At 38.7% G+C, this 27054-nt stretch overlaps 1 protein-coding gene across 4 annotated transcripts in view; it reads left to right on the forward strand.

Moving 5' to 3' along the window:
• The window catches only part of AUH (AU RNA binding methylglutaconyl-CoA hydratase), a 145134-nt gene that overhangs the window by 56716 nt on the left and 61364 nt on the right, over positions 1 to 27054 (forward strand). For all 4 annotated transcript variants that reach the window (XM_007969724.3, XM_007969726.3, XM_007969723.3 and 1 more), the window contains 2 exons: positions 9944 to 10036; positions 11961 to 12017. In XM_007969724.3, coding sequence (XP_007967915.1) covers positions 9944 to 10036; positions 11961 to 12017 — 150 coding nt within the window. The remainder of the gene's footprint in view (positions 1 to 9943; positions 10037 to 11960; positions 12018 to 27054) is intronic.

Raw genomic sequence — 27054 nt, forward strand, 5'->3', positions numbered from 1 at the left:
GTTAAGGGTTGTATTTTGGTACTACCTTGTTGTCATTATTACACTTATGTAGTGTACTTGATCCACTGTTTCTTTAGAAAGTTCTATTGAACGATGGGAGAATTTATATATTTCCTGTTTTAAATTCTTCCTTCCCACCTTTCTCTTCTCCCACCCTTTTTTCTTAGTGTTTTCTTTATACAGTAGTTGACCCCTTATTATTAGGGTATGCACTCCAAGACCCCTAGTGAATGTCTGAAACCACAAATAATACCAAACCCTATATATACTGTTTTTTTCCTATACAGACATGCCTATGATAAAGTTTAACTTGTAAATTAGGCATAGTAAGATATTAGCAACAATAAGAATAAAATAGAACAATGTATAACAATATTCTGTCATAAAAGTCATATGAATGTAGTCTGTTCTCAAAATATTTTACCGCACTATACTCACCCTTCTTGTGTTGAAGAAGGGATGGAGCAGGATGGTGCGAGATTTTGTCATGCTACTCAGAATAGTGTGTCATTTAAAACTTACATGTTGTTTATTTTTGGACTTTTCCGTGTAATATTTTTTAATTGGGGTTGACCATGGGTAACAAACCTCAAAAAGTGAGACTGCATGTAAGGAGAGACTACTACAATTTTAGATTTACTCACACCTCTGTTACTTGGTGTACAGATTTTAAATTATATCTCTCCGTCAGCCCTTGTTCATGAAAGCTCAAGAAACCAGTGCGCTTTCTTTTGTTGGCTTTATGATTTTCAGATCAATTAGATCATATAATTCTTTAAAATAGCTTTATCGCGGTGTCATGACATAAAATAAATTGTCCATATTAAAGTGTACAATTTGATAACTTTTGACTTGTGAAAATAGCACCACAATCAAGATAATATGTCCATTACCTCCAGAAATTTCCTCAGGTCCCTTTACTATCTCTTTCTTTTGCCCCTCCCTGCTACGCTCAACCTATCCTCAGGCAATTACTGAACTTGTATCTCTATAATTTCCGTATTTTTGAATTTCATGTAAATGCAACAGTATGTGTTAATTTTTGTACGTATTCCACTAGCTTTTTTTTTTTTTTAATCAATAGTTCTTTTTTATTGCTGAGTAGTATTCCATTGCCCAGATGTACTACATGAAATACATTTGGATTGTGTTCAGTTTTGGGCTGTTACACATAAAACTGCTACAGACATTTGTGTGTTAAGTCTTCACTACCCTTACGTTTATGAATCCAGTTATGGCCGTTGCTTTCTCAGTAGCATTTTCAGTATAGTGGATCAGCATATTATCCTATGGATGGTGAGATTGTCAAGTTCCTTGTGGATTAGCTTAAGTATCCAGAGCTCCTTAAACTGTATTGTGTGTATAAATCACCTGGGTTAAAATGTACATTGTTAAAAATGTAGGTCCTGTTTCAGTGGGTCTGCGATAGGACCTGGGATTCTACATTTATAAAAAGCTTGCAGGTGATGCTAATCTTGCTGTTCTACAAACCATACTTTAAATAACAAAGTTACAGAGCCTGAGAGTTCATGAAGCAAGGCAATAATGGTGAGGTTTTTTTTCCTGCCAAGTGAAAGTAAACTACTTATGGTATGTTATCTTTTCATCAGAAATAGAAGTTCTGCATTTACCATGTTAAGCAGCATTTTAAATGCCAAGAGTTTTGTTACATGTGGAGCAGCCATCAACAGAAGTCATTACTCAGTTCTGCTAGTAAGTGTAACCTTCCAGATAAGATTGCTGAGTGGGCATGGGCTTCCCTGCCAGCCTGTCGTCTGTGCATTTCCCTTAGGGAGTGTTTATTTGATTTGGAATTTTGGTAGGAAGGAGATATTTTGGGGTTGGCCCTTTTGATGTTAATAGTCTATAGAGCCATGTACTGGGAGGCATTGCCACACTCTGGGTTTGGGGGTTTCCAGAGAAAACTCAAGTCAGAACTCGATTACAGTCAGCTGACGGGTGCTTTGCATCCAGTTCCCTAGGTTTCCCCAGTTGAACCCAGTGAACTGTGGTGTTGCTGTAGGTCTCAAGGAATTAGTGGCGCACAGAGCCAGTGTGCGAGTTTCAGCATTTCCCTTTTTCTCAGGTGCACGGTCACAAGTCCTTAGGGGAAGGATGGGAGTATGGCTTACAGCGTTGGGGATCTGGGGTGTGGTAACTAGCCATAGGCAGTAATGGTTAAGAGCAAAACCCTGAAACCAGACAGCCTGTGCTCAGACTTTACCGGGCAAGTAACAGCAACTCCTTTGTGCCTCAGTAGATCCTCACCTGTAAGTTGAAAGTCATGAGTTCTTACATCATAAGGCTGATAGGAAGTTTAAGTAATATTTGTAAGGTTCTTAGGACAGTGGCCACACATAGTAAAAACTTTTTAAGTATTTGCTAGATACATAAACATATAAAGGAAGACAGATAGGGAAATGATAGGCTTAAAAAAATTAAGCAACTTTTCTCAGGTCTCACAATGGTAACAGTGGTGGCTTTGAGCCAGGATTTGACATTTCAGCTCCCCACAGTTGCATTCTGTAGCTTTGCTTAAATCATTCAACATGGTATCTGGCATATATTTGATGAAGCAGTGACTGAATTTAGGACTTTGCCCATTTAGTAATTTGTTGAGACATGAAGTGTCAGCATAAGCATAGTATACCAATTTAACATCCCTGAACTCGGACTAGACTATCTCTGTGATGTTCTGGCTTGGGTGTTAGCAATAAAGTAGAGAATAAGCTTAGGTGTAGTTACATTGTTGACCCTCAGTTGTATTAAAGAATAGATCCTTTCTAATAACTGAATTTTTAAAAACCTTTTCCTGGACATAGGTATATATGAATTGCTTTTTAAAGAAATTGTAAGTATTCTCTTCTAATTGACTAAGGAAGTCACCATCTGATTTATATCAGATCAGATTGTTTTCTAAACATTCTATCATGTTGTTTTAAAGATGCTAAAGGAAACAATGTCCTAGTGTGGTGTTAAAATAATGTATTACTGAGTTTTTCCAAATGAGTAATGTATTGCTGAAATTTTCCAGATTTTTCCATGTAATATTTTCAAACTGCAGTTGACCATGGGTAACTGAAACCTCAAAAAGTGAAACCACACATAAGTGGAGACTACTATAATTTTAGATTTACTCACACCTCTGTTACTTGGTGCACAAGTTTTAAATTATATCTCTCCACCAGTCCTTGCTTATGAAAGCTCAAGAAACCACTGTACTTTATTTTGTTGGCTTTTTTACTTCATTAAGCTGTTTTACTTAATTCTTTAGTTAGAAACATTTTGTAGACAACTTTCTACAATGCTAATTTATGTTAATTAATAAAGTACCAGTGCTTAACCTATTTAATGATTTGAGAATATTAGTATCCCATTTTTCTTGTTCTTTTTGTATGTGGAATCCAAATTTCTTGTCATTTTGTGTTAATATTTTTTATAAGCTTTAGGTACAAGGTGCTGTTAAGAGTTGAGGAAGGTACTTTCTGCCTTCATCGTTGAGTACAAAATCTGCAGCACTGCAGTGAGGCTGTCCTCATGCTGCTGCCACCCATGGTCTTACTCTGCATCCCTCGCAGGATTAGGGAGGAATTGGACCCTATTCCATGTTGCCCACATGCCTGTGGTTTTAGTTAAATCGGGGATTTGATTACTTATTTTACACTGTTTCTAGGCAGTTTTACTCTTTTTCTCCTAGTGAAAAAGTAAATTTAGTCCTCTTTTCTGTGTGAATCCATACAGCCTGAAATTACTGTGATGGGCTTGTATAAAAAAGCATGTGAGAGGGAAAGCTAGCCTTCAGCAGTTTTTCTTGGTGTAATGACCCCTTCTGTAAGGAATGTTGCTGGTCTTCATCTGTAAGTTTTTCTTCACAACAGCTTATAGAGTTTTTCCATTTTATTTAGATTTTAACCTAGTACTAGAATCGAAGTTTCGTATTTGAATACGGTTACCTTTGGCTTTTGGATATGTGCTCCTTTTAAGGTCTGTGATGCCTGAGACTTCTCACTCTTTGAACTCCCATCTCTCACCCGTGGTATGTTTGCAGCCATGACCCTGGTGTGGACCTCCAGGGAGCCACGGCCCAGCCAGCCTGCAGGCTTCACTCAGGGCTTGTTTTGTTATTGTGATTTTTTTAAAAACTCAGTGATGGGAATGGGAGAATATACATTAGGATGAAGGTGAAGTTTTAGCCAAAATGAAAGATAATTAGGTATTTATTATAATTTTCAGTTAACTTTGATTTTATTTCTATTCTTCATGAAAGCATAATGCTACATAGGGCCTTTCCCTTGAAATGCTTGATTTCACTGCTTTCTGCAGGAACACCATTCTTCAAGCAAAACCAAATTTCAAAATCATGCGGGGCTGGGCGCGGTGGCTCATGCTTGTAATCCCAGCACTTTGGGAGGCCAAGGCGGGTGGATCACGGGGTCAGGAGATCGAGACCATCCTGGCTAACACGGTGAAACCCCGTCTCTACTAAAAACACAAAAAATTAGCTGGGCGTGGTGGCGGGTGCCTGTAGTCCCAGCTACTTGGGAGACTGAGGCAGGAGAATGGTGTGAACCTGGGAGGCGGAGCTTGCAGTGAGCCGAGATTGCACCACTGCACTCCAGCCTGGGTGACAGAGTGAGAGAGTCCGGTCTCAAAAAAAAAAAAACAAAAAAAACATGCATCTGACACTAACGTTTTCCTTTAATAATCAGATTGTTCATATTTTTCCAGAAACATACAAATAACCTACATTATGTGTTGGATTTATCTGAGAACTGAAAGTAGATACTTTAATCTTCCCCACTTTCGTAGTCCCTTGACTGTAGTTATCGTAGGCTGCAGGTCCTACAGACTGCTGAAGTGAACCAGAGGCCTTCCTTACAGTTGCTTTTTTCCCTCTTAAAATAGCAAACTGTTTAATTGTTTGCTTTAACTATATTTTTGGGAGCATTTCAAAGGATTATTATCTTTGTCATACCTGGCTCATTTCCTGGTATGAAACTGAAAATAGTATCTGATCCTATTGGTTGCGTAACATGCTGAGTCATAATTTCTTCCTCTTGCTGTTGGTAATAGCCATTGCTCATTGGATTTGCAGTTCCTGTTTCATTTATTTGTGCTTATATACAACTGTCATTTTGCTATTCCTTTACGTCTTTGAAATTCATAATGTATCTTTCTAAAGGTGTGTTTTATTGAGTTCCCGCTGTGATTATTAATATATTTTTTTCTTTTTTTTTTTTTTGAGACAGAGTCTCACTCCGTTGCCCAGGCTGGAATGCAGTGGCGAGATCTCAGCTCACTGCAACCTCTGCCTCCAGGGTTCAAGCAATTCCCCTGCCTCATCTTCCCGGTAGCTGGGATTACAGGCACGTACCACCATGCCTGGCTATTTTCTCTTTTTTTTTTTTTTTGAGATGGAATTTCACTCTTGTTGCCCAGGCTGGAGTGCAATGGCACGATCTCAACCCACCACAACCTCCGCCTCTCAGGTTCAAGCAATTCTCCTGCCTTAGCCTCTTGACTAGCTGGGATTACAGGCATGTGCCACCACGCCCGGCTAATTTTATATTTTTAGTAGAGATGAGGTTTCTCTATGTTGATCAGGCTGGTCTCAAACTCCTGGCCTAAGGTGATCTGCATACTTCAGCCTCCCAAAGTGCTGAGATTATGGGCATGAGCCAATTTTTGTATTTTTAGTAGAGATGGGGTTTCATCATGTTGGCCAGGCTGGTCGCCAACTCTTGACCTCAGATGATCTACCTGCCTTGGCCTCCCAAAGTGCTGGGATTACAGGCATGAGCCACCACACCCGGTCCCCTCTTTGATTATTAAGTGCTCCCAAGTAGAAGAAATTCTAGATATAAAAAAACCACATATATCAGGTAACTATGAGACTGGCGTGTGCTTTGAGATGATGCATATTTTTCTGGATAAAATTTACTACGACAGACATCTTTTAGGCCATAATTAGGATGATGTATAGCCTTAGAGTTTATAATATTGTAAAATGGCTAATATTTAATTACCCATTGAGAGCAAATTAAGCTGTTTTACTTAATTCTTTAGTTAGAAACATTTTGTAGACAGCTTTCTACAGCGCCAATTTATGTTAATTAATAATTTAAAGTACCAGTGCTTAACGTATTTAATAATTTGAGAATTAGCATCCCATTTTTCTTGTTCTTTTTGTATGTGGAACCCAAATTTCTCATCATTTCGTGTTACATATTTCTTACAAGTTGTAAGGCACATGGTGCCTGAGACTTCTTCCTCTTGGAGCTCCTGTCTCCCATCTGCAGGCCCCAGTCCTCACCTCTGGTGTGTCTCTTGGCACCCAGGCTGGCTCCTTTTGCAGTGACCCTGGCATGGGTCTGCACAAAAGGAAACAAGCCCTGGAATTGTTAAGATTCTCAAGGGGACACAATTTTCATCCTCTTTAGAAACATAATTTCTCAAATTCTTTCTTAAAAATCAAGACGAGGTCTTACCCTGTTGCGCAGGCTGGTCTTGAATTCCTGGGCTCAGGCAGGCCTCTGGCCTTGGCCTCCCAGAATGCTGGGATTACAGGCATGAGTCACTGTACCTGGCTCAAATTCCTATCAGACTTGAAAAAATAATTTTTATCAATTCCAAAAAGTATAAACATATTGGAGAAATAAGAAAGATACATTTATCTCTCCAGAGATTCCAAGAGTTTTAAGAGCTGTATGTCTGGAAGCAGGGATGAAGACCAAATATGTATTTCATAATATCACAGCCTCCAGCAGTTACTTGGTGAGTGACTTCAGCACTCACATAGCAGGGAGGGAGCACCCACTCTTTCTCTGCCTCTGCTCTCTGCACCCTAGAACTCTTTGCAATTTTTCTTCTCTTTAGCTCCATAGGACTATGTTTATTTAACTATTAAACAGAAGAGGTTAATAATAAAAAAAGAAAAGTAGACAAAATACTAGGTTTAATATAATAGAGGAGGAAGAGGCAGTGAAAAACCTTGAGGTTTGTCCCAGATTAGTAAGGACATTATTAAGTAGCATTGATGTGATGTTAATTTTTGTTTCATGTGGGCAGTATGGTGGTGAATCTTCTGATAGAAAAGTATGCACAGAGTGCCATGTAAGCATAGAGGAAGGGACATTTGAGCCTTGACAGACAAGTAGGGGTAGCCAGGCATTGTAGGCAGAGCTGCACCTTGTATACGGGTATTGAGTTTTGAATGGAGACTTTTGGAGCTGTTTTAAGTAGTTTGGGGCTGGGACAGAATATCTGAGGTTTCAGAAGAGATCAGACAGGTGTGCAGAACTTAGTTCCAGGTGCCTACTGTGCCATGCTAAATGTTTACACCATTTCTATCCTGAAGGGAGAATAAATCATTGTACAGTTTTAAATAGAGGAATAGCATGACTGTGTTTACATTTTAGAAAGATTACCCTGCAGGAAAGGTAGAAGATGCATAAAAGGGTGGCAGATTGCAGGTGAAGGAGATTACTTAGGTACTTCCTGCTGGTGAGAAATGATGGGACACAGAACTTGGGCAGTAGAAAAGGTCATTGGCAAGGAGGACATCTGGGATGACTTCTGAGTGTCTTGAGTAACTTGGTGAGCGGAGGTGCTACTAACTGAGATACAACCTAGAAGAATTGGGAAGAAATGGTTTGGACACATGAGGTATTTAAGTGGATATATCCAACAGGCAGGGGGCTGTTTGGGTTTGAGGTAGAGATCTGGAAATCACTGGTGGTAGTATAGGTGGTAAAAGTTGTGGATGAGAATGAGATCTCCTGGGAAGAGCTTTTATTGAGAGGGGAAGAAGGCTGAGAAATTACCAGGGGTAGATGGAAAGGCAGGAAAAATGAGGGACCCCGCAGGCAGTGAATGAAGGAATCCAAGGAGGGAGTGTCCAGGATGGATGTCTCTGATCTTCTGAGGCAGTACATTGACTAGATACGGAGTGTTGTCCACTGGCTATAGGACAATCTTAGAATGTCATTAGTAACCGGAACAAGAATGGTCTTGGTGGTTTGGAGGTGAATGGGTGTGGGTGCCATGGATTTACTCTACTCCTCTCAGAAGCTGGTCTATAAAGGAGGTGAGCCGGAGGGCCTTAGCAAGGCCTAAGGAAGGCTTCTGACGGGTGAGACCTGAGGTTGGAGAGATAGATTGAGGAGATCTAGAAATAAATGATCTCTAGGCAGGTTTTTAGGAAGGAAGAGGAGCTGAGAGTGGGTAATCAAAGTCATTACCTTCTACTTGTAGTAGCTCAGGATGACCTTGGGAAGTACTCAGTTTAACTTGCTGTTTTATATTTTTATTGATGTTTCTTTTCTTTTTTTTTTCCAGATAAAATTCACCAGATATTGTTTGCACATTAAACTCATTTCCAGACTACAAACACTGACATAGCTGTTATTTTTTTCACAAAGTGTTCTGGCAAGAACATTTTGAATTTGTCCTGTCCTTTCAAGTCCCTCCCCATCCCCAACCCCTAAATGTTCAGACAGGTACAGATAGTGAAATACTGCCTGTGCAAAAGCCTGTTCCACGCCTGCTCTTCTGGGAGAGCTTCAGGTGGCAGCTGTGTATATGTGCCCCTTCCTGGCCTTTTCAGACTTGATCTTGAATAATTCTGATGAATTCCTTTGTTTATAAATAAGACTCAGTGTACTTCAGCAAATTTGTATATTTTAAAAGGGGTCAAGGAGTGAACCTCTGGGGGATTTTACATATCAGAATGGAAGAGAGAGATTTTGGGGGATAGTTCATTTTTATTGTTTTTGTTTGTTTGTTTGTTTTCTTTTTGAGACAGCCTCACTCTGTCATCCAGGCTGGAGTGCAATGGCACAATCTTGACTCACTGCAACCTCTGCCTCCCGGGTTTAAGCAATTTTCCCGCCTCAGCCTCCTGAGTAGCTTGGATTACAGGCACCTGCCATCATGCCTGGCTAATTTTTGTGTTTTTGTAGAGATGGGGTTTCACCATGTTGGCCAGGCTGGTCTTGAACTCCTGACCTCAGGTGATCCTCCCACCTCAGCCTCCCAAAATGCTGGGGTTACAGGCGTGAGCCACAGCGCCCGGCTGACAGTACCTTTTTAAAATCCACTTTCTGTTATATATTAACATTGGCCAGCCTTGCTTCACATTCCCGTAGTCAGAAATAAAATTAATAGAAAGAGTTCTGCTTTTCAGAATAACTGATAAAACTGGTCACTTTTTGAACAGGTTATGAGAATGAAATCTGTATGTCATAATTTACAAAAATTATATTAAAATAATACTCAGTTTCTGGACTCAAGCAAGTTGAGCTTTTAGTTCTGTGACTGGCTGACGCCTTTCCAGGCGTGCTTATGAGCCGGTTCTCAGGGCATCTTGCCTCTGAAGTGGAAGAGCCTGATTGTTTTCCAGCTCCCGTTCATAATGTTAGGGCTCCTCGCTAAATGACAGCTCACGGGCCGATGCCACAGCAACTACTTGGACAGTTTCTTTCTTGTTTGAGCAGATGTCCTTCTTTGAATGAGACACTCTCGTTCCAAGCACTGAAGTAGCCCATAAAGGATCATAAATTTCACAATTATGTATAAGTCATTTCAATTTGAACTTTGTATGAACCAAACATCTTGTGAAAGACTTCTGGCTCTAAGATTAAGAAATCATAGAACTGTGATTCTGTTAATTCAACAAAAAAAGGTTTATGAAAGTAGTTCAATAATATGGGAAGGTTTAAAGACATTGCACATACATGTGTTTGGAATGCTATATGGTAATCATATAATGTTTTTGAAGAATAATGGTGGAAATGCTTATATTTTGTTAAAGGTAAAAGAGATACAAAAGTCTGTATATGATCTCCCATTTAAAGCATAAATTTACAGAAAAAAATTTAAAATGAATTACACAGTGAGGTAATGATCTTATTAAGGAAGCATAACATTTTTCTTTCCATTTCAGCTAATCTTCCAGTACCAACAATTGCAGCAATAGATGGACTCGCTTTAGGTGGTGGTCTTGAACTGGCTTTAGCTTGTGATATACGAGTAGCAGGTGAGGATTAATCTTGTTAAAAACATAATTTAAAGAAATGAAGTTTGTGTGTACTCTTCAGGTAATTTTAAATATTTTGTTCTGCTTCCTGTTGTTGAGTAGAATATTTTCAACAAGTCGCTTGTTGGGCCTGATGGTGTTTTCAAAATTCCCACCTGAAAAAAGTCTTCCTTTGTTTCTTGCCAGGATTTGGGTCAGGTAGAACTGAGTTTGAATCTTAGGTCCTGGACCAGGCGCGTGGCTCACACGTCTCTAATCCCAGCACTTTGGGAGGCTGAGGTGGGAGGATCACTTGAGCCTGGGAGTTTGAGGCTGCAGTGAGCCATGATCGTGCCATTGCACTCTAGCTCAGGTGACAAAGGGAGACCCTGTTTTTTTAAAAAAAAAAAGATTTAAAAAAGAAAGAAAGAAAGGAAAAGAATTTGAGGTCCTCCCCTTTTTAGGCCAGTATCTGCCTCTTTAGAGGAAATGGGGGAAATGACTGTTGCTGTTGTGAAGATGAAGCCATTAATCTATGGATGTTAGTCCAAGCACTAAATCACCATTAGCTACAGTAATCATAACTTCAATCTCTTTGAAGTCCACTTTCTTCCTGAATGGTTTTCTGAGGATCTTATGAGGTGAGTAGAAGAAGAGTGAAAAGAATTAGTGCTAAACACTTACTGTGTGCAGTCCAGGCGGCCAGCGTTACTCTAGCGCCTGACATGTATTCACTCACTCCATCTGCATAACAGCCCTCAGAGCGGGTACTTTGGGGCACTGGAGGAAACTGGAGAAGAGAGAGGGGAAGTAACAAGCCCCAAAGAAGTGACTGAACTGAGATTTGAATCCAGACTGTTTGGCCACAGCCCACACCCTTGTTACTTCATGAGAGCAACGTATGCTGATCTCCCATATTTATCGTTGTGGTCACTGTGTTCCTGTATAGAGACTCAGCTCTGCCTGTGTCCTCGGGCTCTGAGACAGAACTGGGCACAGCAGACAGCGGAGTTGTCACTGTTCTTCTCTTGCTTTCCATTATTGTTTCTGATGTGGCTGCATGTTAAAAGCAGAGCTGCCAAGGCAGAAGGATTGATTGAGGCCAGAAGCTCAAGAGTAGCCTGGGCAGCATAAGGAGACCTCATCTTTACAAAAGATTTCTTAAATTTTTAGAAAAATGTAGTGTCAACATGATTCAGTTTCTTGGGATTTCTGGTTGCTAGTCCATGTGTATTTTTTTCCTCCTTTTCACTTCATTTTAGGACTGTTTTCTTGTAATGAAATCATTGGATTTTAAATGGAAAAGCTAAGGTACATGTAATCCATTTCTGAAGGAATACAGGTTTTGGAAATTAGAATATGGGAAGTAGTCTAAGTATATTTGGATATGCAAATAAAAAAGTTATTAAGATATTTTAAAGTAGCCATGAAAACAGACATAAAAAGAGGAACCCTGTCCACCTGTCAGAATAGTGAAACTATTTGTCAGAAGGTAACTAAAGACTGGGTCTTGAAAAGTTGCCATAATCTGATATGACCCATTAAACTCTTTGGTCTGGGAGACTATATTCAGGCAACTGAAGAATTTGGACTTGTCAGATACTGACAAGTCTGCTGATCCTGAATAATTAATGGATCTAAGCCTCCAAATATGATTTGGCAATATCGGGTCTAATAATGGAGTTACAGCCCTGTTCTTATGAATCAAAAATTAATTCGCTGCCAAACAGTTTTTAACAGAAAATATTGTGTGACTCTCCCAATGCATGTCATTTAGAGTGCTTACTTATTTCCATAACAATGCCTTTTAAAGTGATTTTTTAAGAATTTGTGGTATCAATTTAATTAGTAAACAATATTTTTAGTGTATCTCGTAATTTTTTCAGGTAGTCATATTTGAATGTGATGATATGGATGATACTTAATTTTCTTTCTTTCATTTTAGCTTCCTCTGCAAAAATGGGCCTGGTTGAAACAAAACTGGCAATTATTCCTGGTGGAGGTATGAGTAGTTCACGCCCATTTCTCAAATCCTTGATTTGTTTTTAGAAACAGGGCAATAAGGCAAAATCATGTTAATTGGAAAGGCAATGTTTTGAGTAAAGAGACAATGGTATATTGTTTGCGTCCCTAGCGAAGTCCCCATTCAAGTTACAGGCCTACCTAAGAGATTTTCCCCACCGCAATGAAACAAATACTGCGATAGAGAAAGCCACACACATTTTTTGGTTTTGCAGTACATATAAAAGTTATGTTTACACTATCTGCAGTCTGTGAAGCATGCAGTACCATTATGTCTAAAAGCACAATGTACTTATCGTAATTTAAAAATACTTGATTGCTAGACATTCTAACGGTCACCTGAACCTTCAAGGAATCATCATCTTTTTGCTGGTAGAGGGTTTTGCCTTGATGTTGAGGCTGCTGACTGATGAGAGTGGCGGTTGCTGCAAGGTGGAGGTGCTGTGGCAGTTTCCAAGGACAGCAGGGCAGTTTGCCACATCAGTTGACTCTTCCTTTCACAAGAGATTTCTCTGTAGCATGCACTGCTGTTTGATAGCATTTTATCTGTAATTCTTTCAAAATTGGAATCAGTCCTCAAACCCTGCCACTGCTTTATCAACGAAGTTTGTCGTACTCTAAATCCTTTGTTGTCATTTCTGCAGTGTTCACAGCATCTTTATCAGGAGTAGATTCCATCTCAAGAAACTGTTTTCTTTATTCATCCCTGTATTAGTCTGTTTTCATGCAGCTAATAAAGGCATTTGTGAGATTGGGTAATTTATAAAGGAAAGAGGTTTAATGGACTTCTACATGGCTGGGGAGGCCTCACAGTCATGACAGAAGGGAAAGGAAGAGGAAAGGCATGTCCTACGTGGAGGCAGGCGAGAGAGAATGAAAGCCAAGCAAAAGGGGAAACCCCTTTTAAAAAAACCCATGAGATTTCCTGAGACTTATTCACTGCCACGAGAATAGTATGGGGGAAACCGCCTCCCTGATTCAATGATCTGTCACCATTTCCCTCCCATAACGTGGGAATTATGGGAGCTACAATTCAAGATGAGATTTGGGTGGGGCAACAGCCAAGCCAGATCAATCCACAAGAAGCAACTTCCCATCCATTCCAGTTTTATCATGAGACTACAGCAGTTCAGTCATGTCTTCAGGTTACTCTTCTAATTCCATTTCTCTTGCTGTTTCCACCACATCTGTAGTGACTTCCTCCACTGAAGTCTTGAATCCCTCCAAGTCATCCATAAAGACTGGAATCATCTTCTTCCAAACTCCTATTAATGTTGATATTCTGGCCTCTTCCCATGAATCATGAATATTCTTAAATGGATCTAGAATGGCAGATCCTTTCCAGAAGGTTTTCAATTTAATTTGCCCAGATTCAGAAGAGGAATCACTATCTATGGCAGCTATAGCCTTATGAGATGTGGTTTTTGTTTTGTTTTGTTTTTTTGAGACAGAGTCTTGCCCTGTCACCAGGTTGGAGTACAGTAGTGCGATCTTGGCTCACTGCAACCCCTGCCTCTCGGATTCAAGGGATTCTCCTGCCTCCGCCTCCTGAGTAGCTGGGACTACAGGTGCACACCACCATGCCCAGCTAATTTTTGTATTTTTAGTAGAGATGGGGTTTCACCATGTTGGCCAGGATGGTCTTGATCTCTTGACCTTGTGATCCACCTGCCTCAACCTCCCAAAGTGCTGGGATTACAGGCATGAGCCACTACGCCTAGCCTGAAATGTGTTTCTTAAATAATAAGACTTGCAAGTAGACTGATCCATGGGCTGTGGAATGGCTGTTATGTTATCAGGCATGAAAACAACATTCATCTCCTTGTCCATCTCTGTCAGAGCTCTTGGGTAACCAGGACGTTGTGACTGAGCAGTAATATTTTGAAAGAACTCCTTTTTTTTGAGCAGTAGGTCTCATCAGTGGGCTTTAATATTCAGTAAACTATGCTGGAAACCAGATGTACTGTCATCCAGGTTTTATTGTTCCATTTATACAGCATAAGCAGAGTTAACTTAGCATAGTTCTTAAGGGCTGTAGAAATTTGGGAACGATAAGTGAGCAGTGGCTTGAACTAAAAGCCACCAGCTGCATTAGTCCCTAAAAAGAGAGTCAGTCTGTCCTTCAAAGCTTTGAAGCCAGGCATTGACTTTTCTTCTGTAGCTATGAGAGTCCTGGATAACATCTTCTTCTAATAGTAAGCTGTTTTGTCTACACTGAAGATCTGTTATTCAGTGTAGCCACCTTCATCAGTGATCTTAGCTAGATCTTCCGGATAATTTGCTGCAGCTTCTACATCAGCACGTGCTGCTTCACCTTGTACTTTTCTGTTATGGGAGATGGCTTCTTTCCCTAACCGTCATGAACTAGCCTCTGCTAGCTTCCAGCTTTTCTTCTGCAGCTTCCTCACCTCTCTCAGACTTAACTCTAGAATTGAAGAGAGTTAGAGTTATAGTTAAAGAGAGTTAGGGCTTTGCTCTGGATTCAGCTTTGGCTTAAGGGAATGTTGTGGCTAGTTTGATCTTCTTTACGGACCACTAAAACTTTCTGCATATCAGCAATAAGGCTATTTTGCTTTCTTATTATTCCTGTGTTCACTGGAGTAGCACTTCTAATTACCTTCAAGAAATGTTGCTTTGCATTGACAACTAAGCTAACTGGTGCAAGAGGCCTAGCTTCTGGCTGATCTCAGCTTTTGACATACCTTCCTCACTAAGCTTAATCATTTCTAGTTTTGATTTTGATTCCATGTGAATCTTTGCTCCACTTGAACACTGCAGAAGCCACTGAAGGGTTATTCACTGGCCTAATTTCAATACTGTGGTGTCTCAGGGAATAGAGAGACCCAAGGAAAGGGAGAGAGATGGGGCAACAGCCGGTTGGTTGAGCAGTCCGGATACATGCATTTATTGGTTAAGTTTGCCATCTTATGTGGGCATGGTTCATGGTGCCCCAAAATAATTACAATACTAACATCAAAAATTAATGATCACAGGTTACCATAAGAGATACAATAACAAAAAGGTTGGAGATATTGTGAAAATTACCAAAATGTGGCACAGAGACATGAAGTAAGCGTGTGCTGTTGGAAAAATGGTGCTAATAGACTTGCTCGGTGCAGGGTTACCATTAATTTGTAAAAATGCAGTATCTGTGAAGTACAACAAAGGGAAGCACAACAAAATGAGGTATGCCTGTATGCCCTATTTTTAGCCTATGTAGACAGTGAAGATGGTGCTGCTTAAGTTTTAAATTACTGTGCTAATTATATTTTTGTCGCTGTTTGGATCTATTTTCCTAAAGAATTACACAAACATTTTGAAGCTTTTATGCGTGCATTTAAATGTGTGTGTCCTCACCAATAGCTTCATGTAGACAGCGAAACCCCAAGTAGAAGAAGAAGAGAGGTGCCTGGGTGCAGTGGCTCACGCCTGTAATCCTAGCACTTTGGGAGGCTGAGGCGGGTGGATCACTTGAGGTCAGGAGTTTGAGACCAGCCTGGCCAAAATGGTGAAACCCCGTCTCTACTAAAAATACAAAAATTAGCCAGGCATGGTGGTGCATGCCTGTAATCCCAGCTACCGGGGAGGCTGAGGCAGGAGAATTCTTGAACCCAGAAGGCGGAAGTTGCAGTGACCCGAGATCGCACCACACTCCAGCAGCCTTGGTGACAGAGCGAGACTCCATCTCCAAAAAAAAAAAAAAAAGTGTTCCCAGGCTTCGTACCACCTTTCTTGTGTTTCTCTGCAGTGAGACAAAAGTTGAGGTTAGTAGCCTGAACTTCGAACTGAAGAGGTGTTGTTTCTTCTATTCCTATGAAGAAAACAGATGAGCTTCTGTTCTTGAAAGAGCCATTTAAGAAAACATCTTTCCAAAATGGATAATGAAATCTTGCATCACCCAATAAATCTGAAATTTTTGGTCTTTTGATTCAGAGAATTTGGAGGCATTCCCATTTTGTGAAGTCATTCTTTCAAAAAGTATACTTCATTTAAGGATATGCATGTTATAGTAACCTTCCTTGGAACTTTTTTTTTTGACACAGAGTGTCACTCTGTCTCCAGGCTGGACTGCAATGGCACAATCTTGGCTCTTGGTACCTTTTATGTATGCTAAATGATGCTTAGAGTATGAATGAAACGACAGCAACAATGTAAATATTAAAGTCAATGTTGAACATGGCAGACATGTTTGCATATGAATTGGTTAAAATTGTATGGTTAACCTTATCATTATAAGAGTGTTTATTCTGATTATGGTATATAGGTACAAATTTAAAACATAGGTTACAGTGTAATTGAAGACTGCCCAGATCAATGGGTAAGACTCCCCATGTTTTCTACTTTGGTAATTCATGGAAATGTTATTCTTTTAGGCCAAAAAATTTAATATATACTTATTCTGTTATGCCTGCCTTTTCACTGTGATTAATAAAAAAACACTAGAAGGATTTATAAGACAATGGATCAACTTAAAAAGAATTCCCAGATAACTAGTATGTGAAATAAAGCAAAATTTAGCAAAAGGGTGATGTGACATGTTTCTGAAATTCTTTTGAGAAGTAAGCATTTATTGGTAATGAGGATGTAACTAACCCTAGAAGATAGAGAGAGTAGCTATAGTGGGTTGGATGGCATGCGCCCCCCACCCCACCCCCACGACAAACGCCAGGAGATGTCAACCTGGAAGGAAAAGGGTCTTGCACATGTAATTAAGGATCTCAAGATGAGATCATCCTAAATTATCTGAGAGAGGCTTAAATCCAAAGACAAGGGGTCCTTATAAGAAAGAGAGAGACACAGAAGAGGAGAAAGTGATGTGAAGACAGAAACCGAGCGCGATAATACAGCTACAGGCCAAGGAGTGCCAAGGGTTGTTGGCAGCCATGGGAAGCCAAGGGAGAGAGGCATGGAACAGATTTTCCCTCAGAGCCTCTCGAAGGAGCCACACTGCAAACACCTTGATGCTGGTTTCTGGCCTCCAAAACTGAGAGAGTATAAATTTCAGTTGTTCAAAGGTACCAGGTTTGTGGTAATTTGTTACAGCGATGAATACAGTGACTTTTTGGTGATGTTTACATAATTTTGGGGGACCGATGCGGGTTAGTAGGTGGCAGAAATTTGGGGTGGGAGCAAGATGAACTTGGTAATTTGGATATTTACTGTGTCTTGATTATGAAAAGTTTTGTGTTACAACTACCAGAAGATAGAGAGCAGTGTTTGGTTTGATTAGATGAAAAAAGATTGATTATGCTATAACAACCTCTTCCGTCTTGTCTTGTAAACTCACTGTGCCAATGTATGAGGTCTAGAAACTAGAATTTTTTCCCAATATACTTAAGTTCTTTAGGGCCCTCTTCAATAGTGGGTGCATTAATTAGAACCTGCCTTTTATAGATTTAATTGAATTTGGACTACATATTCTGATGAATAGAATTATTTTTCTAGTTTCTATTAAATAAATTTGTTGTAAAAGTCAGAATGCTTTGACATTTTCCCATGTACTTATGAAGGATGATTATCTTTCTCTTTTCTTTCTTTTTTCTTTTTTGTTTTTTCTGGAGATGGAGTCTTGCTTGGTCACCCAGGCTAAAGGACAGTGATGTAATGATAGCTCACTGCAGCCTCAAACTCTTGGGCTTGAGATCCTCCCACCTCAGCCTCTGCAGTAGCTGGGACTACAGGTGCACATCTCTGCACTCAGCTAATTTTCTTCTCTTTTTTTGTGGAGACAGGATCTATGTTGCCCAGGCTGGCCTTGAACTTCTGGCCTCAAGCAATCCTCCTACCTTGGCCTCCCAAAGTGCTGGGATTACAGGCATGAACCACTGCCCCTGACCTCGTTTTTCCTAAGTGAGTTTGAGGAATATATTTTAGTTCCTCTTTTAATACCATGAAGCTTTCAAGTTCATAGCTCATAAAATGTTACATAGCATTGAATTGTTTAATGAAAATGAAAATCAGATTTGTTTTCATTATTAATAAAAATTTCAATAGTGTTCACATTTAGATAAAAGATGCACATAATTTTTGATCTACTTTTAAATTAATATTACAGTTCTTAGAGTACCCTAGGTAAAGCCTGTTCTTTTGAAATAGCAGAGATTTTTTTTTTTTAAATACGCTTTTGTGTTTATTACCTAAAGGAACTATTCTGAAATTTTTATGCAGAAAAATCCTCTTCTGCTCCATCCACAGAAGATTTTTTATCCATAGATATTTTTGCCATCTCCTTTCTTCTCTTTCCTTTGTTATAGATGATAGGAAAAGGCTGCTTTTTTCAAAAATTGTGTTTTTAAATTGGTGAATTTTGTTAAAGTGATCTGTGAGATATCCTCCTTTTGGGTATAAACGTTTATGTTAACTGTTATAAAGAGCTTTCTATAATAGACACAGTAGACTACTTAATTTTTTTCTCCCTTCTTGGTAGATCTCTTTTGGTTAAAAGAAAATGTGTCACTTGCCTCTTATCATAGAGGCTTGTATGAGCAGCCAGGGGTGCAGTCACCAGGGAAGGCCTTTGCCAGCGAGCCTTGCTCCGCCGTTAGCTGCCTCCACTCTCCTTCTTCCAGCGAGCCTTGCTCTGCCGTTAGCTGCCTCCACTCTCCCTCTTTTCCAGATGAGCAGATGCTGACAGCCAAAAAATAGACAGAAAATAAGCGCGGAGAATTCAAATATGGGGAAAATATTGTGGGAAAAATAGATGCTTAATTTTTCTTCTTAATATTATGAAGAAAGTAAATATCTTTGGGTAAAATACATGATTTGTAGCCACTCTAGAAAACAGATGTTTAAAATCTAACAAATAATCTTCCTGTAAGTTATTACAGCTGCATGATTTCATACCGGGCAGCATTTGTAAATTAATCCAAATGAAATTGTATCTCCTTATTTGAATTTCCTATACGTTCGATAAAGACAAGAGAATTAACATGACGCTATTGATTGTCATATCATCACTTCCGGCCTTTTCTGATAGCACTTTGCAGCAAAACAATTTATCAAAAAATAGTATTTTGTTTTGTTTTGCTTTCTTTACCTGAGCTTGGACCTGCAGAGCAATATGTTGATTTTTAAGGTCTGTTTTATAAATGTTAAAAATGCTATTTTAAAATAATTACTTTGAAGAGATGGTCATATTTCTAATGAGCATATTAAGGGTCCACTGCTATCATGTGGTTTTTAAATTAGAAGGCTCAATTTTAGTTTTTATTAGAATATTGTTTAGTATCAAATGATTATTAAAAGTATGTAGTGCAATAAAAAGAAAGACGTGAAGGAATGTAGAACCATTAAAACAAAATCGAACCTCCTTCAGTAGTAGTTATATCAGATGTAATTAAAAGATGGGATGTAATTTGACTATCAAGTACTTGAACCAGTGCTTTTATTTGTAGTATGTATGTGTATATATGTTTTTGATTACAGATGTTAAACACAAAGTGAAACACTATTGATTTGAAGCACTGGCCAATTTAAAAATAATTTAAATGGTTACCCCAGAACCTTGTCATAATTTTATTGGGGATTTTTGTACAATATATAGCCCTAGTTTCGTCTCCAACATTCTCAACTTTAAGAAAACATTTGCATTTCCTGTCCTCTCCCAACTGGGAGAATATGCAAATGTTATAAAATAAAATTCTCTTTTAGAAATAGGTCCTAAAACAGTACTTTCCTGTAATACATTTACAAGGATGAAATGCTAGTTCAGAGGATTAAGATCGTTTTATTTGACAGTATCTCTTTAAATTTACAGAGAAAATAGTGGCAGATTTTCTAATTCCTGGTCTTTGTTCTTACCTCTTGTACTGGAGGTTTTGGGGTCTGTGTCAGGAAACCTTATTATTACTAAGGTAATTTGTTAAGGCTTTTTGCTTGGGTGTGCACCACTCGGATTGAGATGCTTTGTATCTCCAGTGCTCTGTGAATTCATTTTTTATTTCCCCCAGCTTCTTGGGGGAGATATATTCAAACGAGGAAGTTTAAATAGCAGTAAAACACACATTTTTATACCCTTTACAAAGATCTATCCCTTCCATTTTCTCTCTCCTTCCATTCCCCAAATCCTTCTTTCTCATAGAAAAATTTCAAAATATAGATGAGCCTTAAATATTTCAGCATACATTTTCTAAGAATCAAGAATGGTCTCTTACATAACCAACGCTATTATCGCACCCAAGAATATTAACAGGGATTTAGTAAGTAATATCATTTAATATATGATTCATAATTGGATTTCTCCAGTTGTCTGTAGCTGTCTTTTTGTATTTTGTTTTTGCAGTTCAGGATTAATTTTTCATTTGGTTAAATTTGTAATTTTTTCAAATCTAAAAGAGTACCTCATTCCTGTTTTTTGTTTTCTGTGACACTAATTTTTCATTTTGCAGTAATTTCAGATTTACAGAATAGTTACAGAGATAGTATAAATCATTCTTATGTATACTTGATTCCTCAAATAGTAACATATTGTAGAACTGTACCACAATTATCAAAAGTAGACAGTTAATACTGATACGTTATTACTAACTAATCTGTAGACCTTCTTCAAATGCTAACACTTTTCTTACGAGTGTCCTTTTTCTGATTCAAGACAGTTTAGGACTCCATGTTGCATTTAGTTGCTGTGCCTCCTTTGTCTCTTGTATTTAATCGAAGTATAAATTTGTATTTAATCACCTTGACAGTTTAGAAGGGTGCCAGTCTGTACTTTGATGGAATGTCTTTATTTTTGAGTTTGCCTAATGTTTCCTCATGAATAAATTAAGTTTATTCATTTTTGGCAATAATTCCACAGAAGTGATGCTGGGTTCTTCTCAGGGCATCCTATTGGGGTTGCATGATGTCTATGTGTCTCATGATTGGCGGTGCTAACTTTTCTTTTAACCTGAAACATCTTACTTACCATTTTTTTTAAGGGATTAAGTATTTTATTTTTCTAACTGACAAGTACAAATTCTGTGTATAGTGTTTTCACATATATCTACACACACACCTTGTGAAGTGATTAAATTAAGCTAATTAGCAGGTATTACTTCATATACTCTTTTGTGTGTGTGTATATATGAGGTGAGAACACATAAGATCTGCTCTCAGCAGTGTTCAGGTATATAATGTGTTATCATTACTTGTGGTCACCATGACATACAGTAGATCTTTTGAACTTCTCATCTCAAAATTTTGTGTACTTTGGCTAAGATCTCCTCACTGCAGGCAATTGTCTTACTGAGGCTTGCTCATTCTAGATTTAACTTAATATTTCCTCATGGTTAGGCTTAGGTTAAGACATTTTGCCAAGAGCATTACATTGTCATTACTGCGTGTTTCATGTTGTGTTTATTATATGATTCCCAGTGTTACGTCATCCCACTTTGGGTGATGATATCTTTGATCATTTGGTTGGGGTAGTGACAAATGTGGGCATATTTTTAGGATTATCTTAGAAACTTTTCAGGAAAAGAACCTATAGTAATTCCTGTTGGCCGACTGTTTCCAAATTTAAAAAGAAAGGAAGAAGGAAAATTAGAGCACAGAGGTTTCATGGAACCAGAAAAAGAGACCAACTCCAGTTTTATCTTTTTTCCCCTCCCTGGGTGAGGGGTCTGGGGCATTACTCTTCATCATTGTTGGCTGTGTTCAGCAGTAAGGCAGTCTTTTGGCACGTTTTGCTGGAATTCAATTTTAAATCCTGTGAGTGTGTGTAGTCCTGAGCACAGCAGTGATTTTGAAAGGCTTTGTTTATAACCTTTGTTGAGATCCTTTTAGAAGTTCCGTCAGAATCTGAGCTTATTCTTTTAAATATCCTCAGCAATGACTCATTTTTATGAGGGTAAATTTGATTTTCATAAATATCAAAAGATCATTCTGTGCCAAATATGATTAATAAGGTCATACTATTTCAGGAAGAACAAAAGCATAACAAAATTAAGAACGATTTTTTATTTAAAGAGGCTTATATAATGTTGACGTTTTACTGATGTGAAGAAAGAACAGCGTAGTTGGGTTTAGTGTAGCACTTCCCCAGGTGACTTCCTTAAAGCTGGCACTCATTCAGCCCTCTGAGGTCTAGTGTATTTATTAACATATGAGTATTATCAACATACCTTGCATATACACAAGCACACACTACGAAGTCTCATCTTTTTATACATTAAAGTGTAATTCAGTAATTAGTTCTTTTTGTGTAATTAGGGTGGTTTGGGAGTTATTTGCCGACTTTGTACTGTGTACAGGCCGTTTTGTTAGTTGCTGTGGAGTAAACAGGTTTATGTAGGACTCGGTAATGCTCCCCTGGAATTGATCATCTAAAATCTGTTAGGAGGTGAAACGTGTACAAACATCATAACTGCCCTTTATGATACTGCTGTTGTAGTCAGACAGGGATAAAGCAGTATAAAGCTGGGAGTCATGAGTTCAGAAAAACAGTGTGGCTTCTGTCAGCCATCCCCAAGATTTAATAGATGACGAGTCCTGCAAGGTGGGTCCCTGGCTACTTCTCTGACCTCAGCTCCTGCCACTGCTCCCCTTGCTCACATACTGTTTTCTAGGCATATTGACTCACTTGCCTTAGACATTTGTTGAGTCATGCACTGGTGTAGACACTGGGGATACAGCCTGAACAAGCAGAGGAAGATTCCTGCCACCAAGCAGTTACCTTCTAGCACAAGGACAGTAGACGTGGCAAATTATAAATTGTGTATTACGGCAGAAGTGGAAGGCGCTATAGAAAAAAAAAATAGGGGAAGGGGTGCAAGGAGAGTGTGGGTTTGTAGTTTAAAACCAAGAGGTCAGAGCAAACCCCATTTAGAAGGTAACATTGAAATAAAGACTTAAGGGAGTTGAGGAAACTAATCATACAGATAGGAGGAAGAGCATTCAGTCAAAAGTATCAACTAGTAAAGAGGCCTTAGATGGGAGTGTGCTTGGAATAGTCACCACATCACCACAACCATAGCAGAGAGGAGGAGGAGAGTGATAGGAGAGACTGTCAGAGAAGCAATAGGGGAGTCAGATCTAGAGGTCTTACGGCCACTGTCAGGACTTTAACTTTTACCCTGAGTGAGAAGGGGGCTCACCGTAGGTTTTTCAGCAGAGGTGTGACATGCTGTGACATGCTCTTAGATATTTGAAGGTTCATTGGCATCACTGTGTTAGGAGCAGACGATAGTAGGGCCAGGTTAGAAGCAAGAAGCCTATTCCTGCCAGGAGCCTGTTGAAGTGGAGGGTGATAGGGGCCTTGACTGGGACGGGAATGGTGAAAGTAGTGGGGTGTGGTTTAGATTCTGGTATCTTTTGAAGTTGGAGCCAAGAGAATCTCTCGACAGACTAGATAGGGAGCATAAAAGAAACAGATGCAAAGAATGACTCCAAGGATTCTGGCTGCAGTAACTGAAAAGAGAGGTTGCCTGTACTGAGACATGGAAAGCTATTCAAAAACCAAGTCGGGAAGTGACAATCAAGAATATTGTTTTGGACACGTTTGCTTCAGAATGATCATTAAATATCAAGTACACTTTTAAGTAAACTGTTACACAGATGTGGAGTTTTTGAGAGCAGCCTGGGCTGAAAATAAAAAACCGTGGGATTCGTGATTTTCCTGCCATCCAGTGGCCTGTTCTAAAGGCATCCTGAAACACAGAAATGGACAGTGGTGCAGACAGAGAGGACTCCGGGAGAGTAACTCCGACAAACAAAAATCTTAGGATTAAAAAATAAAATTGCCAAAATGAAAAAACAAACTGGTTGGACTGAACTGCAGAATAAAGATGAACAAAAGAGAGAGTGAGTGAATCTGAAAATAGAGCAATAGAAATTATTATTCAGTCTGAACAACAGAGAAAAAATCATTGTGTGAAATAAATGAACTGAACCGCGGGAACCTGTGGGATAAAACTGATAGGTTTAACATTTGTGTCTCAAGTGTTCCAGAAGGAGAGGAGAAAGTGTGTTTCAGGGGGGGAAAAAAAAAAACGAAGAAATAATGGTTGAAAACTTTCCTAATTTGGTGAAAGATATAAGGATTTAAGAAGCTAAGTGAACCTAAACAAGCCCGGAGAAATCCATGATCAGACAAGTTGTAAATAAACTGCCTAAAATTCAAGACTTTTAAAAAAATCCTGAAAGAGGAAAATGCACAGGCAATTCAATGGAGAAAGTGTGGTCTAGGAAAAATTGTACTTCCATGTGCAAAAAAGTAATAAAAAAGAACCTTGATGTAAACCTCACAGTTTGTGCAAAAATTAGCTCAAAATAGATCATAAATGTAAGACTAAGTTTTTGAAGCTCTTCTGTCTTGTTCTCCAGAGTGTAAGACTAAGGGTCCTACCCCACTGGTAGGTCCTCAGTGTGTATATTTGAATGCGTGAATCACTGCTCCTGGAGAAAAGAGAATGAGATTAACTTCAAAGGATAGTTATACAGAATAGATTGGAGAATTAATACTATAAGAATATGTTATTTACTTTAACTGCCTTTTTTTCATTAAAATTAGCTTTATTGCTTTATGTGTTCAAATTATGTAAGTAATGAAATCTAATTAATTGGTGATTTTGATTATGAGTATTTTAATTTCCTCCTTATAACCTCAAATTTATGTCAGTGTTTACTGCTCTCATTTTTAAAAATCGCTAATAAGTTGCTCTCTTAAAAAAACAGGTTATTCATTTTATGAGTGGCAGGTTACTTTCTTATTACTCATCTGTAATCAAGGTGGTCTTATTTACATTTTAATATTCTATAGTGTTTATTTTATGTATCAAGTTAAATAAATGGTCTCAAGAATCACTTTAAGCAGTCTAGAAAGCAGATGTTCAAAGACCTACCTTTTTCTCAGAGTCATTAAATATGTAGAAAGTTAATCAAGGAAGGTAAATTAGTACTGCCTATAAATTAAGAAGAGCGGCAGTTCATTTCCCTTATCTTTTAAAAATAAAACTGACTTCACTTTTTACAAATCATCCAGTTTGGTGACTGCATTTTTGAATCTCTGGTGCCTGTAATGTGAAAAACAGGGTGTGAACTGTTTGGACTTACCATCAGAGGGATATTTCAGTGTGTGCCTGCCCGCATGCCATCCGACAAACTTAAATGTCAAGTCTAATGATAACAAGAACACTAATTTGGAATAATAGAATTAAGATTACATTCCTTTCACTTAGGCAAACTAAACACACCAGCTCAGCAGTAACGTTTATGGTTAAACATCTGATGACTAGCCAAGTCTACCTGTGGAATCGAGTAAGTAGCTCATGGTATGTGCTTTGGAGTGAGGTCCCTCAGCTTGTGATAGAGTTTAGGTATTTGTTCCCACCAAATGTCGTGTTAATTGTAACCTGTAGTATTGGAGGAGGGGCCTGATGGGAAGTGACTGGATCGTGGGGGCAGATTTCCCATGAACAGCTTTGCACCATTGCCTTGGTGATGAGTGAGTTCACAGGCGATCTGGTTGTTTCAGACTGTGTAGCACTTCCCTCTACTTGCTCTCTTGCTCCTGCTCTCACCGAATGAGGTGTCTGCTCCCCCTTTGCCTTCTGCCATGATTGTAAGCTTCTTGAGGCCTTCACCAGAAGCAGATGCTGATACAACATTTCCTGTACAGCCTGCAGAACTGGGAGCCAATTAAACCTCTTTTCTTTATAAATTACTTACTCTCAGGTATTTCTTTATAGCAACACAAATAGCCGAATACTGTTGGAATCCCATCTCTATCACTGAACTGTATTTCTTTAGACAAGTTATTTCTCCATATTGTTTATCTCCGTTTCTTTTGTACAATAATGATAATAATAATGCCTTTATCATAGGTTGTTGTGAGAATTGACTAGAATAATACACATAGAGTGCCTGTGTCATTACCTGGCACATTATAAGGACCAACACTTTGTTTTTGTTGTTACTTAATGGTGGTTTGGGATAATTTTTCTTCATTTTTAATATCTTTAACAGCTTTATTAAGTTATAATTGATGTACAATAAGCTAACATATTTTAGCATATAGTTTGATAAGTTTTGGCATATATACACCCGTGAAATCAAAACCAAGATAATGAACAGTATCTATTACTTTTAAAAGTTTTTTCATGTCACCACTGAACTACTTTCTGTCACTGTAGGTTAACTTTTGTTTTCCAGAATTTGACATAAATGTTATTATCCCTCATGGAATATTTTCTTTGCATGGATTCTTTTCCTGAGCATCATTATTTTGATATTCATCCAAGTTAGGTTGGGCAGTCTCAGGGCTCATGTCAGTTGTTTCAACAGTTACTGTCCTTTGTTGCCTCATGTCCAGTGTCTTGAAAACTGTTTTTTGAGTTTTTCAGGCAGGAAGGTAAATCCAGTCTTTGCTACCTTGTCTTGACTGGAAGAGGAAGGGCTGTGATTCATTAAATTAATGAATACACCATTCTGCAGTTCCTTTATTTTTGTGAAACGACTGACCACTTAATCAGAAAAGTTATTTTACTGTATATCCAGACTTGCTATTTTTCCAATCATTGAAATCTCACCAAACTACTTCCAAGATTTGTTACCCACAAAGGTGAAATCAGACTTAACAGTGACGATCTTAAAAGGCATTTGGCATGAGTGGTTTAAAGGACCAGTGCTCCTTTGAAATCGACTGACTGGTTTGTATAGTTACTTGTCACTCAGAAGTGAGCACCATCTGTCAAGACTGTGGAAGAGATGGAAAAAAAAGTCCTCAGTGCTCAGGTTTCTTATCTTTCCTATGTATATAAAATTGACTTTTATAAAATAATCTTTTTGCCACTTGTAAGATTACGCTGTGAAACTAGAATGTGTTTGTATATTTGTGTGTCTTGCTTTCCTCATTATTTTTTCATTTTGAAGTGGGACTTTGTGAATATATTGCTGGACCCTGTGGTCACTAGGCATGGCACCCTTGTGTGGCAGCACTGTTGTGTGATCTTACTGCGTGCAGCATGTTACCAGCGCTCTGGTTTTCTTTTCGTACAGTTCCTTCCCCTTGGCCTTCTGTCTTCTGCTGTCTCTTTCCTGAC

The sequence above is a fragment of the Chlorocebus sabaeus genome, chromosome 12, assembly GCF_047675955.1.
Source record: "Chlorocebus sabaeus isolate Y175 chromosome 12, mChlSab1.0.hap1, whole genome shotgun sequence".
NCBI classification, from domain to species: Eukaryota; Metazoa; Chordata; class Mammalia; order Primates; family Cercopithecidae; genus Chlorocebus; species Chlorocebus sabaeus.